The sequence below is a fragment of the Salvelinus sp. IW2-2015 genome, linkage group LG23 (genome assembly GCF_002910315.2).
Source record: "Salvelinus sp. IW2-2015 linkage group LG23, ASM291031v2, whole genome shotgun sequence".
Classification (NCBI taxonomy): Eukaryota; Metazoa; Chordata; class Actinopteri; order Salmoniformes; family Salmonidae; genus Salvelinus; species Salvelinus sp. IW2-2015.
This window is the reverse complement of record NC_036863.1, coordinates 5,456,049-5,470,748: the sequence shown is the minus strand read 5'-3', so window position 1 is coordinate 5,470,748 and position 14,700 is coordinate 5,456,049. Positions and strand designations below refer to the sequence as shown.

The 14,700-nt window shown below is 42.9% G+C and overlaps 1 protein-coding gene across 3 annotated transcripts in view; it reads right to left on the bottom strand.

The window, feature by feature from the left end:
• sh3pxd2b (SH3 and PX domains 2B) overlaps nt 1–14,700 on the bottom strand; it is a 62,752-nt gene that overhangs the window by 31,983 nt on the left and 16,069 nt on the right. For all 3 annotated transcript variants that reach the window (XM_023967763.1, XM_023967764.1, XM_023967765.1), the window contains exons 3-4: nt 13,112–13,187; nt 8,698–8,774 (exon numbers count right to left, since the gene is read on the bottom strand). In XM_023967763.1, the coding sequence (XP_023823531.1) occupies nt 8,698–8,774; nt 13,112–13,187 (153 nt within the window). The remainder of the gene's footprint in view (nt 1–8,697; nt 8,775–13,111; nt 13,188–14,700) is intronic.

Genomic DNA, 14,700 nt, shown 5'->3' with positions numbered 1-14,700 from the left:
CCACGTCCGGAACTCCTGCGACGGTCCACGTGCCGGAACCTCCAGCGACGGTCAGCGGTCCGAAACCTCCAGCAACGGTCCGAGCGGTCCCGGAACCTCCAGCGACGGTCAACGGTCCGGAGCTTCCAGACAAGGCGTCCAGTCCTGTCCAGGCACGGTGTCCAGTCCAGCTCCAAGGCCGGAGCCTTCCTCTGCGCCGATGACCAGTCCAGGAACGGGCGTCCATCCTGCTCCATGGCCGGAGCCTTCTTCTGCCACCAGTGCCCAGTCCAGGCACGGGTCCCCAGTCCAGTCCAAGACCGGAGCCTTCCTCTGCGCCGGGTGCCCAGTCCAGGCACGGCGCCCAACCCAGCTCCATGGCCGGAGTCCTCCTTTACACCGGTGCCCAGTCAGGCACTGGCGTCCAACCCAGCTCCATGGCCGGAGCCCTCCTTTGTGCCGATGCCAGTCCAGGCACGGCGTTCAGCCCGGCGCGATGGCCGGATCGGGGGTCTGGGCGGGGGCTACGACCTACACGGGAGCCGCCACCGACACTAATCATCCCCTACCCTCCCCTTTGTTTCATGTTTTGCGGCCGGAGTCCGCACCTTTGGGGGGGGGGGGTACTGTCACGCCCTGACCATAGAGAGCCCTTGGTTCTCTATGGTGTAGTAGGTCAGGGCGTGACTAGGGGGTGGTCTAGTATGTCTATTTCTATGTTGGTGCTAATATGGTTCCCAATTAGAGGCAGCTGTTTATCGTTGCCTCTGATTGGGGATCATTTTAGGTAGCATTTTCCCCACCTGTGTTTTGTGGGATATTGTTTGTGTTTAGTTGCCTGTGTGGACGTCATGACTTCACGTTTTGTTGTTTCTTTTTATTGTTTTGTTTGTTTCACGGAGATAAAAAATATGTGGAACTATACTCACGCTGCGCCTTGGGTCCGTCTTCAAAACGATCGTGACACCTGGCTTCCACGCATAGCCTACAAGCCCACTGATGCAGACCTTTGGAACATCTACACTTTAAAAAGTCTAATAAATCCATGTAATATAGCCTACACCATCACAATAAATCCATTATTTATTTAGACAGGTCTAAGAAACATGATATGAAGAAAATGTAGTCTATTTCAGAAGAACAGAATGCATACTCTGAGTTGTCTTACTGTAACGATCGTCTGCAGTGGTAGAAGGATCGGACCAAAGCGCAGCGTGGTAAGTGTTCATGATGACGTTTAATTCAAACTCAGAACACTAAACGATGAACAAACGAAACAGTACCGTGTCGTGTGGCGACAAACACTGACACGGAAGACACACCACTAAATATGGTTCCCAATCAGAGACAATGACAAACACCTGCCTCTGATTGAGAACCCATATCAGGCCAAACGACAAACCCAACATAGAAACACAAAACATAGATACCCACCCAACTCACGCCCTGACCACACTAAAACAAAGAAAATACAAAAGAACTATGGTCAGAACGTGACACTTACAGTATGTCAGGCCCTGATCTGCCATGGGCTACACGAGTTAATTTAGCAGACAAGATTTGCCTAGAATTCTATGGCATTATTTTATAGCATGAAGAGTACAATTGAACAAAGCTGAATAAAATATAAATGATATTTTCTCCAACTATTTGAGGGAGTGCGCACATACGGCTATTCTGTGTTGAACGTTTAACAAAGAAACAGGTATCCTATGTGCTTAATTTAGAGTTGTTTATGTAACTTTAGTTGTGATACAAATGTTGGGCTATTCGTTTAGATTTTTAATATACAGTCTAAGGCTGCATGATGCGACTTATGATGATTTGAAAAAAGTCGCATGAAAGGCATGAGCTCTGCTTTGTTTGTGACAGGCTGCACACACTTCATCAGTCTCTCATTCACAATTTGACAAGCAACTTATAATGCCTCGAATTTCCCAGCTTTCCTTTTGTGTGGCCATAATGCCCCCCTAAAAAAAATCCATATGCCTTTTGCGGCCAGTGGCCGTTGTACCCTTGGGCTGAATATAATAATTATAATTTCCTTCCTCCGGCTGCATGCCGAAGCACCTCTCACTCACATGGCTCCTCCGTCACGTGATCAGGTTTTTTCTCACAAGCTACAAGTGAAGACAGCCACATCGGGGACGCAACTGCGAGCGTTCGTATCTAATTACGAGACGCATATGGAAGATATTGGAAAGAACTGTCCACATTTACTTTTCATCAGCCAACAATATGAGTGGGCCTAACGAACAGCAAAAGCACTAGCCTATGTTAATCTACTATCCCCATAGTATAAAGTTCATTAATTTTCCAAACATAGTCTGGGATGGTTGTGGGATGTGATAGATTTAAGGGAACACTGCAGTAATAGGGTACAACAGCTGTAATAGGGTACAGCAGTGGTAATAGGGTACAACAGCTGTAATAGGGTACAACAGTGGTAATAGGGTACAACAGCTGTAATAGGGTACAACAGCAGTAATAGGGTACAACAGCTGTAATAGGGTACAACAGTGGTAATAGGGTACAACAGCTGTAATAGGGTACAACAGCTGTAATAGGGTACAACAGCTGTAATAGGGTACAACAGCGGTAATAGGGTACAACAGCGGTAATAGGGTACAACAGCTGTAATAGGGTACAACAGCAGTAATAGGGTACAACAGCTGTAATAGGGTACAACAGCGGTAATAGGGTACAACAGCTGTAATAGGGTACAACAGCAGTAATAGGGTACAACAGCTGTAATAGGGTACAACAGCAGTAATAGGGTACAACAGCTGTAATAGGGTACAACAGCTGTAATAGGGTACAACAGTGGTAATAGGGTACAACAGCTGTAATAGGGTACAACAGCTGTAATAGGGTACAACAGTGGTAATAGGGTACAACAGCTGTAATAGGGTACAACTGTGGTAATAGGGTACAACTGTGGTAATAGGGTACAACTGTGGTAATAGGGTACAACTGTGGTAATAGGGTACAACTGTGGTAATAGGGTACAGTAGCAGAAATAGCGTACAACTGGAGTACAACCCTACTGTATATGGTCCATCCAGAACATCTGGAACCGGTGCTTGAGGAAGGCCTGCAGCACCATCAAGGACCCCCCACACCCCAGCCAGCTGTTCACTCCCTTACCGTCGGGCAGACGGTATCGGAGCATAAGGTCTGATACCAACAGACTCAGAGACAATTTCTATCTACAAGCCATCAGACTGCTGAACACTTGAACTGGACTGACTACCTGCTGTGATTCTCTGCACCTTAGCACACATGCACTCACTCACAGAWGCGCACACACACACACACACAACTGCTGCTACCAAACTAATTATGATAGCTAAATACTGCACAATTGAAACACTGGTTTCAGATGGACTACATATCATTGAAAATTAGACCCTGGTTTCAACGGGCTCCCCAGATTAAATAAAAGTTAAATAAAATCTAACTTGCTCCCCAATCCCAATCGCATCTTCCCCAAAACATTGGAGTAAATATTGGATTATACATTGTGCTTCCAGGATTATACTTATGCTAAAATATGTATTATACTCCACTGAGCCACTTACTTTATGTTCATATTCTTATCTTGTATTATTTCTTATTGTTGTTGCATTGTTGAGCAGGAACCTGCAWGTAAGTATTTCATTGGACGATGTATACTATGTGCATCCTTCCCGTACATACGACTAATAAAATAGAAGCTTGATACTTGAAACTTATATATTCTCCAGGCATCAACCTCTCCTTTCCTAAAAGCAGAAACTCCAGCATGGGGAATTCCATGTGAGTCAGGTTTATGCTTCACTCAGAATTTGACAGAAAGGTTGAAATGGTGAACCCCCCGAGCCAAACATGAAAGGAACCATAAAGTAAACACCTTCTACGTTTCACTCTGTCAGCCTGACCAGCCCCCCCACCCCCATCCCTCCAAACCAGCCAGCCTGACCAGCCCCCCCACCCCCCTCCCTCCCAACCAGCCAGCCTGACCAGCCCCCCCACCCCCATCCCTCCAAACCAGCCAGCCTGACCAGCCCCCCCACCCCCATCCCTCCAAACCAGCCAGCGTGACCAGGCAGAACCACAGACCTTTGATCTGACTCCCACTCCCCCTTCAAAGCCCCTCACCCAGGGGTTTAAAGAACCAGGGAGGGGGCTGAAGGCCAGGGAGTGGATGATTCACCTGTCACTTCACTAACAAGAAGCAGTATGAGTAGCAGGGTATATCATACAGGTTAGGGCAGCTGATAAAGGGCAAGCCACCAACACAGTCAACAGAGCCTAAGGAGAAGATATATGTGGTCGTAGGGCTAGACATTGAATTATCCAAAGCTACAGTATTACCAGATTGCTTTGTTAAAGGGACATTTCTAAAATGTCCTACTTCCTAGTGCTGGAGATGATAAATATGAAGTTGAACATTTTGGACATTTCCCTTTAAGGCCTCTCAGACAGAGAAGAGAGGAGTTGTAATTCAAGTATTTGTAAAACAACAACACATTTCAAAACACCACCTAAAACATATTTCAGGTACATTTTAGGTGACAATAAAATATATTTTGATATATAGATTTTTTTTACTTCAATGTGTTCATTTGTATTGAGGATGTTAATAGATCTACAGTGCCTTGCAAAAGTATTCCTCCCTCTTGGCGTTTTTCCTATTTTGTTGCATTACAACCTGTAATTTAAATTGATTTTATTTGGATTTCATGTAATGGACATACACAAAAAAGTCCAAATTGGTGAAGTGAAATGAAAATAACTTGTTTAAAAAAATTAAAAAAAATAAAAATGGAAAAGTGGTGTGTGCATATGTATTCACCTCCTTTGCTATGAAGCCCCTAAATAAGATCTGGTGCAACCAATTACCTTCAGAAGTCACATAATTAGTTAAATAAAGTCCATATGTGTGCAATCTAAGTGTCACATGATCTGTMACATGATCTCAGTATATATACACCTGTTCTTCTGAAAAGCCCCAGAGTCAGCAACACCACTAAGCAAGGGGTACCACCAAGCAAGCGGCACCATGAAGACCAAGGAGCTCTCCAAACAGGTCAGAGACAAAGTCGTGGAGAAGTACAGATCAGGGTTGGGTTATAAAATAATCCTAAACTTTGAACATCCCACAGAGCACCATTACATCCATTATTAAAAAAATGGAAAGAATATGGGACCACAACAAACCTGCCAAGAGAGGGCCGGGCCACCAAAACTCACAGACCAGGCAAGGAGGGCATTAATCAGAGAGGCAACAAAGAGACCAAAGATAACCCTGAAGGACCTGCAAAGCTCCACTGCGGAGATTGGAGTATTTGTCCATTGGACTACTTTTAGCTGTACACTCCACAGAGCTGGGCTTTACAGAAGAGTGGCCAGAAAAAAAGCCATTGCTTAAAGAAAAAAATAAGCAAACACGTTTGATGTTCACCAAAAGGCATGTGGGAGACTCCCCAAACATATAGAAGAAGGTACTCTGGTCAGATGAGACTAAAATTTAGCTTTTTGGCCATCGAGTTAAATGCTATGTCTGGCGCAAACCCAACACCTCTCATCACCCCAAGAACACAATCCCCACCGTGAAGCATGGTGGTGGCAGCATCATGCTGTGGGGATGTTTTTAAATCGTTAGGGACTGGGAAACTGGTCTTAATTGAAAGAATGATGGATGGCGCTAAATACAGGGAAATTCTTGAGSGAAACCTGTTACAGTCTTCCAGAGATTTGAGACTGGGACAAAGGTTTACTTTCCAGCAGGACATTGGCCCTAAGCACACTGCTAAAGCAACACTCGAGTGATTTAAGGGGAAACATTTAAATGTCTTGGAATGGCCTAGTCAAAGCCCAGACCTCCATCCAATTGAGAATCTGTGGTATGACTTAAAGATTGCTGTACACCAGCGGAACCCATCCAACTTGAAGGAGCTGGAGCAGTTCTTCCTTGAAGAATGGGCAAAAATCCCTGTGGCTAGATGTGCCAAGCTTATAGAGACATACCCCAAGAGACTTGCAGCTGTAATTGCTGCAAAAGGTGACTCTAGAAAGTATTGACTTTGGGGGGGGTGAATAGTTATGCATGCTCAAGTTTTCAGTTTTGGTATTTTTTCTTGTTTGTTTCACAATAAAAAATATTTTGCATCCTCAAAGTGGTATGCATGTTTTGTAAATCAAATGATACAAACCCCCAGAAAATCAATTTTAATTCCAGGTTGTAAGGCAACAAAATAGGAAAAATGCCAAGGGGGATGAATACTTSYGCAAGCTACTGTATATATATTTTAGTTCTCTATGGAACCCACAACAACGGAAAACGTGACTGCAGACCAGAAGTTCTATTTAATAGATAGTGTTGTGTTTTTATATTTGTTTTCATTTCTATTCGTTTTTAGATTTGTATTTGAAATTCTGTTTCTGTTCAGTTTAGTTTCAGTTCATTTTCAGACCAGATTTGCTAGATTTGATTTAGTTTTAGTCGTATACAAATATTTCTATTTGTTTTTTTGATTATTTGGTTTCAGTTTTGGTTTTAGTGTGAGCGACAGAAAGAATGCTTAGAGACTAATAGTCACTTGGGTTTTAGAGTTTTTTGGGATGTAACTTCTTGAGATTGGGGGGCRGTAATACATAAGGTGATGGGTCAGGTCAGGTCATAGGTTAGATAGACATTCTAGCCAATGAACGGGCAGATACGCTTATGAACAACAGGCGCAATGTTTTTCTCAAAGTTGCCAGAACGCCACGTGTGCCTACTTGTATCAGTACATTCGTAACAGCCTAAACATTACAAAACTTCAATTCAATAAAATAAGCCTCACATAGCAAATTATCAATTACATTTTATATTGACCAAATTCGATACTCTCTCAATGACCTCCATAAAAAAAAAAAAAATTACCCACCAGCTTCAGTAGCTTGAAAACCCCACAAAAGCTTGAAAACTCCCATTAGAATTTGCATAATTCATGATGTTTTTTTAAATTAAATTTTGTTTTGGAGTCAAAGATAATAGCTTTAGTATAGTTWAAAWTTTTCAAACGGGTTTGTTAATTATTTTATTTTCATTACCTAAATAGTTTTTTCATGATTAGCTTTCACTTTAGTTTCAGATTTAGTTTACTATAATAACCAGGCATAGAAGTCTGAAACTATTCATATTGTTACACCCTGATCGGCTTCACCTGTCCTTGTGCTTGTCTCCACCCCCCTCTAGGTGTCACCCATCTTCCCCATTATCCCCTGTGTATTYATACCTGTGTTCTCTGTCTGTCTGTGTCAGTTCGTCTTGTTTGTCAAATCAACCAGTGTTTTTGTSTCAGCTCCTGCTTTTACCCAGTCTCTCTTTTCTTGCCCTCCTGGTTTTGACCCTTGCCTGTCCTGACTCTGAGCCTGCCGTTCTGTACCTTTGCCCCACCTCTRGATTATTGACCTCTGCCTACCCTAACCCTGAGCCTGCCTGCCGTCCTGTACATCCCAATACGACCCACTGAGGTATCCTGACCCCTAGGGCTCCCCCTCCCAAGACATGTGTACCCCATCTCTCTCAACAGTGACCTGGCTTCATAAACAAAGGCTCTCTTGCAACATGCCAGGGAATATGTTGTTTTTAAGAGCATGACCACCTTGCAAAACAGTTACCAGGCAAAAAAGGCAGTTTATAGGGCAGCCCTTTAAAATTAAACACAAGGCCTGGTGATGTTGCTGACTGGGGCTAGCTCAGCACTGCTCATAACCTCTGCCCTGCATAGTGGACAGATAGGTTTCCACAGAGATACCACAGCACCACTATCGCCCGCCACAGAGGTGGATTCTTCTTTCCCTTCCCACAAAGAGCAAAACACAGACTCTGCTTTRTTTTGTCTCAGTCAGCYATGTTCCAGACTGCCTTCAGTTTCCTCAATGTCTAATTCCTGAAGAAAATATATTTTCRAGGATGACTGAGTTTGTTATCTTATATTTCCCATTGGGCAAAGATAAACATAGAGAATATGCATGTTTCCAACATTCCAAGTGTATTGGGTCTTTGTATAGAGAAACACATCAACTAAAGCAAAGCAGAGAATGGATATGACCGGTCAGTGGAACTAGATGTGACTCTGGCCTCTGGSAATCATAGCTGGTGGGTGCATGGATTTCAAAACAGTCTCATCCTGACAGCCATGCTATCTGAATACCCTCACTGCTGTGTCTATCACAGAGCACATACTTGGATTTCTAAACAACAGGAGTCCTTGTTGCCAAGGGTGATGAATACTTTCGCACTCAATTGTTTTGGGTGGCAGAAAGGCAGCCTATTGGTTAGAGTGTTGCTGGTTCAAATCCCTGAGCCGGCAAAGTGAAAAATATGTTGATGTGCCCTTGAGCAAGGCACTTAACCCTAATTGCTCCTGTAAGTCGCTCTGGATAAGAGCGTACGCTAAATGACTAAAATGTTCAGATTTGATCTGTGAAGTGAACCACGTGAGGGAAGGCTCTGGGAAGCAGGCTCAAGGATGCATTCCTAGCTCTAATCTGGACCTCTATCTACCACAGAGATATGTTCCTAATACTCAAGGATTTGGTTCCCCTCCAGGTTTCTTTCTGTTCCTAAGTTTTAGCTTGCTGTTAGCGATTCAGGCCTGGGCCCTATTGTTGTTTCTTCCATGACGGGTGAGTGTGAAAGCTTTAATACCCCTGAATTTCCCCACCAGCTGAGCCAGTACTCACCCCGCAGTACTCGTTGATAGGCCTCAGGCGCTTCATGGCCACATCCCTGATATGGCTTCTCCTGAACAGGATCTTCCCTGSAAGGAAGAAGAAAAACTGTAGATCCTAAAGACTGGTCTTCCAAAGATAYCCAGCCCTCTAGCCTCCCCTCTTCTCCCAGTCCTCAAACATGACCTCACACTATCTTTAATAAAGGCTCAAACTGTATGAGTATTCATTACTTGTTTTCCTTTTCAATGGTGTCGATTCACAGTAGTTGTGGCAAGTATACAAGTAGGCATACAACGTGATAAATACTCCATAACTGCACTACAGTACTCGTTTTTTTATGAATATACTGCACTGACTTTTTCTAAAAAGCCTACACTGGATACCTTCCCATGCAGTATAACATGTAGGCTACATGGACAATTAACCATTCAGGAATGTTATTAAAAACCTTTCAAGGTCCAACTGATACTGTGCTYCTAAAGAAACACACTAGTCTAGACTAAAAACTGATTCACTTTACTCCCAACAAATGATCTCATGGTACATTTGGAATGGTAACAGTAGGCTTACATACAGTATGTATGTTACAGTTGTGAAGGACAATGACTTTTCTTCATAGAGTGGGCTCGTGTAGAGACTCCAGTCCAGTCCATTATATTGCACAGCTACTATCTTAGGCCAATACAGTGGCCTCATCAATAACCCAACTCTGACAGCACAATGAAAGTCATTAAGTGCACTGTGAATTGTTGGCCTTCTTTATCATATAGTGGATGGCATCTATATTGCGTTCTTATCGCACGGCCACAAAAATGGCCAACCCCGGGAGTCTGGATTTGGGTCACTGGAACAATAACAAGAAATGGATACAAATAGGTCTCAGAAAACCTATGAAGTTTTCTGGTATTCAGGAAGTTGGGAGCAGACTGGTACCTCTCTCTCCTTTTAACCATGGAGGACCCGCTTGTAAATTTACTGAGAGCTTTACATTACAGAGCCATGGGACTGAGGTATTAAGTCAGGCCAGTAAAATATCAGGTCAAAAMGAGAGATCTTAGAAATGACTGTATCTCCTCATCAAGGGGCTTATGATATTTGTTAGGACTGCTAACACAGTCACATCTAAGACATACAAAGTGAAATAACTATTACACAGGGGATCCATTTCCAAGCTCAACTGACTCAACACTTCCCACCCATTTTGGATGTGCCACATGCTCAGTCGACGAAAGGCCTGTTTAGGGAAAAATAAAATGTCTGCTGCTGTTACAGTACAGATTCAAACCTGGGCCAGGCAGACTTCATTGCAACTCTGTGACCAGAGTGGCCAGCTGGGTATCAAACAGCTTTTGTTGCCCAKAGAGAGACTGTAAGTCTGGAAAGAGAGAGCGGGAACAGGGAGGAGCCTCTTCTCTCAGGCTCTCTACTCAACACAAGACACCCCAGGTCAGGAAAGCCACAGGAAACTTTCATGTGAAACAGTAGTGTCCCTATTGAAATGGGCAGATGATTATATAAATAGTTTAAAATCGTTATTTAGTTGATGTCTCATTTGTTCTGGATGCAATCATTGAGAGCTGAGATAAAAAATAAATAAATATKAAATATTCAACAAAATATTCAACAAATCTGTCCTCTTGGGAGACTAGATCCATCCAATAAGATATTTCCCTAACCAAGTATGGCCCAGTTTAAAGCCATTCAACTTGATCTCACAAACAAGGAAAAAAAAGAGTGTGTGTTTCTATCATTAAACATCTGCAATCATTCTCCACCACTAATGTTTACAGAGTTGGCTCATGAATTRAGTTTGAGGCAGAGTGCTGGGAAGAGATATTTCCAAGGAAAGGCTAGATAGATGGCAGGTGTGTTTAGTAATTAGAGGTCCCAGATGCTGACTCTTGAATACAGTCACTTCATACGCTGCTGTAGAAAGGCCTGGTATGTTTACCGGTACACCGCACTCAAGTACAACAATAGTGGTTGGAGCGTTGGACTAGTAACCAAAAGGATGCAAGATCGAATCCCCAAGGTGACAAGGTAAAAAATCTGTCGTTCTGCCACTGAACATGGCAGTTAGTCTAGGAACAGTGGGTTGTCATTGAAAATAAGAATTTGTTCTTAACTGACTTGCCTAGTTAAATAAAGGTAAAATAAATTTAAAAATACAATGTTTGTATTTCTCTGTACAATCCTAACGGTTGTAAAATATGATATTGCTACACAAGTGGACATAAATATGGGCTGCTTAACAGGGACAATAGAAGGATCCAATTTATTTAGTTCCATTGAATTATTCAGTTCCATGGAACCATGTGTGTAGCTGGCATGTTTGAAGTCAAAAGAGCAGGTTTGCTCCTGATATGAATAAATGAAGCTGTGTGTGGAGGCTGACATACAGAAGCTCCTGCTGTGAAAGTCACTGAGGTTGTCAGCCAACCAGACAGCCTGGATATAAAAACATTCATCATGAAGTCCTCTGTCAACAGTTGATCAACTGTTCTCATTCACAACGTTGAAGAAGTCGACTGGCGACTCATATCCAGAATCATAACCACGGTGAGGCATGAAAACACTGAGCGGACATTTTGCAGATGCAAACAGAAACCACTTTGCTGATCCTAAGAGGCCAAAGAAGTGAAAACAAAACGAGAGGCCTTGAAGTACAAACCAAGCCCTGACAGGAAAACCACTTCCGTGTCTTGTTGGTTTGGTCTGAGTCGACCAGATTGGCCCGTTGGGCTGAGACTGCTTGCCCTGACCATGTGGTTGTGAGTGCAGACAGAAATCTGCTGTGCAAATCAGGCCATACCACAGTTTGTAAAGAGCTGAAGAAGTCAGTCTGTGACTACAAGACAGCTAACAGAATGTCTTTCTGGCCCTGTTCTGAAAGACGAGGGGGTGGAGGATGGAGGAGGGGGGAGGGAAAGACGTAGGAGTTCAAATGGGAACCACCTGAAAAAATGTTGAGTTGTTCACTTCAATTTCATTTCATTCAAGAAGGGGAGACAAACATTACTTAAAACAGCAGGCCTGGATGTTGATATCTACTCTGTGGGAATGGAACTAGTGGGAGTTTAGAATACAGAAAGAACGTCAACGTGGTTCTGAACTTCTACCCCCAAGCCATAAGACTGCTAAATAGCTAGTTAAATAGTTAACCGGACTATCTGCATTGACCCTTTTGAATCATCACATACGCTGCTGTTTATCATACCGTTTATTATCTATCCTGTTGCCTAGTTATCCCTACCTATATATATATATATATATATATATACATACATATCTACCTCAATTACCTCATACCCCTGCACATCGACTTGGTACTGTTACCCTGTGGATAAAGCCAAGCAATTGATGTGTTATTATTTTTATTTCTGTTTTTCCTTCTCTTTGCTTTGTTGGGAAGGGCCAGTAAGTAAGCATTTCACTGTTAGTCTACACCTGTTGTTTATGAAGCAAGTGATAAATACAATTTTATTTTATTTGGGATTTGAGTGCTCAGAATGAATCTTTCCTCACAGATGTATGAGCAATGACCATACATGTCTGAAGCATTTACAACAATATATGAATCAACGGAGAAGAAGAAAAGACTGTGGGAGTAATGTGGTCTGGTCTCCCTGGTTGGTCTCCTCCTCTCATTGCCTCTCTGTCTCTCTCTCCGTCTCTCTCTCGGTCTCTATCAGTTCTACAGTTCTAGACCTCCAGGCTTCCCCATAAGCCTCACATGGATTACTCTCATGAGACACTAAATGGCCTTGTTTCAAGAGCTGCTCATACGTGTGTCCAGTCTTAATTCAATCTGGGCCCCTCCTGCTTAGTGTGTTTGATGGACAGTATTGGAGGGAGGAACTAAAACGAGTAGCAATTTACAAAATTGCCATTGAGTTTATAAACGGAAAAACAAAACGGTGCTCGGTAAGGGAAATCGTGAGCTCATGAGAGGTGTGGATTTCCCAGGGTGCAACGTAGCAGCTCTTACGTTCTTCGTTCTCTGTTAATGCTGCTGCTTTGACAGCACCACGTGAGCTGGGACTGTCAGTCAGTAGCGGTGTGTTGTTGAACCGTTTCCTGTAGTGAGCCAAATCAGGGTCACACAGACTGATTCGTGGTAGTCTTAAACAAATYTACTTTAAAAGTATACACCTCAGACTCATGGTTATGGGCTTAACAAAAAGAAGGCACTTGTACCATGTCGGATATAGAGTTGAAATGTATAGAATGTTGAGTTTGCATCCCAATATTACATTTTATATACATCACAGAAGACTGAACTATAACAAAACTGTTTGACATAGAAACACCGGATAATTAAAACATACTTTTTTTCATTAATTATGAAATTATATTTTTAAGAACATTCCACCCATGAGGTCAAATGTGTCTCTTTTAGTCATGGAAAGGGCTACACTCTTACCTGGTAGAAAAGGGATGATTCTCCGCTTGGGGTCTTTCTGCCCTCCTTCCACAGGGAACTTATCCAGAAGCTCCATCTGAAAGCACAGTGGCAACAACACAGGGAGTTAAACAACACATGCTATCACACAACAACATCACTGCATGGGGCAGTGGGAGGGTTGTACATTTTTACAATTCAGCAATTCCTAAAAGGACTGGTTCTGCCAACGGTAAGAAATCCACACAACAGATGGTATTTCTTCTTGGTTGAGGTAGCTAGGCTACATATGCTACGTGGCCTGTTAGCAAAGGCCCACTGACATAGTGAAACTTTTTTTTCTTCTCTTTTCTCCTTTTAAAGCCCAGTGTGCAGCTTTCTCTCTGTCTCCCAGTGATCCCTCCACAGTGCTATAGGTTATTTTCCTACACTCTAGCCAATAACCTCCCCCTCCCCCAGTCTGAAGGTCTGTGTTTTAAGTTCCAGGCCCCAGCTGCATTCTATTGGCAGCTGGAGTGAAAAGACACCTGGGTGTGTCAGCCAATGAACTTGAAGCCCTTTCTCCTTCCCTCTCTTTCAGCACAGCAACAACGCACTGAGGAGTGTTCAGTCCAGTCACTCCTGGCCAACCTGCTGACTGATCCAACCCATCAACTACCCTCTGCTCTCTGGTCCACCACAACAGAACCCAGGTGGTTCACGTTTACCATAAGCGGCAGTTTGCCGTTTTGAGGGGTTCTGAACAATGTTGCTTCCGATTTTTTTTTTTAAATTGAACTTCCTGCATGATGACTTCTAATGTCTATCAATTCAAATGAGGAAAGTAGCTGAAAACTGTTCGACATATCTACTGATATTTTACTACGCAAGTCAGTTAAGAACAAATTCTTATTTACAATAACAGCCTACCGGGGAACAGTGGGTTAACTGCCTTGCTCAGGGGCAGAACAACATATTTTTACCTTGTCAGCTCGGGGATTCGATCCAGCAACCTTTCGGTTACCGGCCCAACAYTATCAACTAGGCTACCTGCCGCCACAATAGCCTATAGCCTAGTACCCAGAACTACGAGTCAAATATTATGGAGCACAAAGAGAAAAGGTCTCTAAGGGACACCGCTCTTTCTCTGCATACAGAGAAATGTCAATGAAGAGGTACTGGGAAAGACAGGGTATGATTTTCAAGACAGCCACCCTATAGTTAGACCAGTGACTGAGGCCCTCATTGTAAATAATAATTAGTTCTTAATTGACTAGCCTGGATAAAATAAAAAGAAAGTACATTAACATCAATCTGATAGAATAATGGCATCTGTCTGCCGTGACGGCTAGGCTGTACTCCAGAAGCCGAGTGGGGTCAAAGAGAACAAAAGTGCTGCCAGATAAAAGAGGAATGTTCTTCATTTCCTATTATATTAAACTTAGAGTGGAATGTCAGTGTCAGAACCAACTGGGTTWTTATGACACGAAATAACGGCATACATACTCCATACTATTACTAACTAAACCARACATATCTGTCCGGGTGGGGGGGAATTATTCACTTTGTGTTGGAGAATAGATTAGAGACAGACCTCACAAATACTAGATTCATGTTTTTGTTTTCCGTCT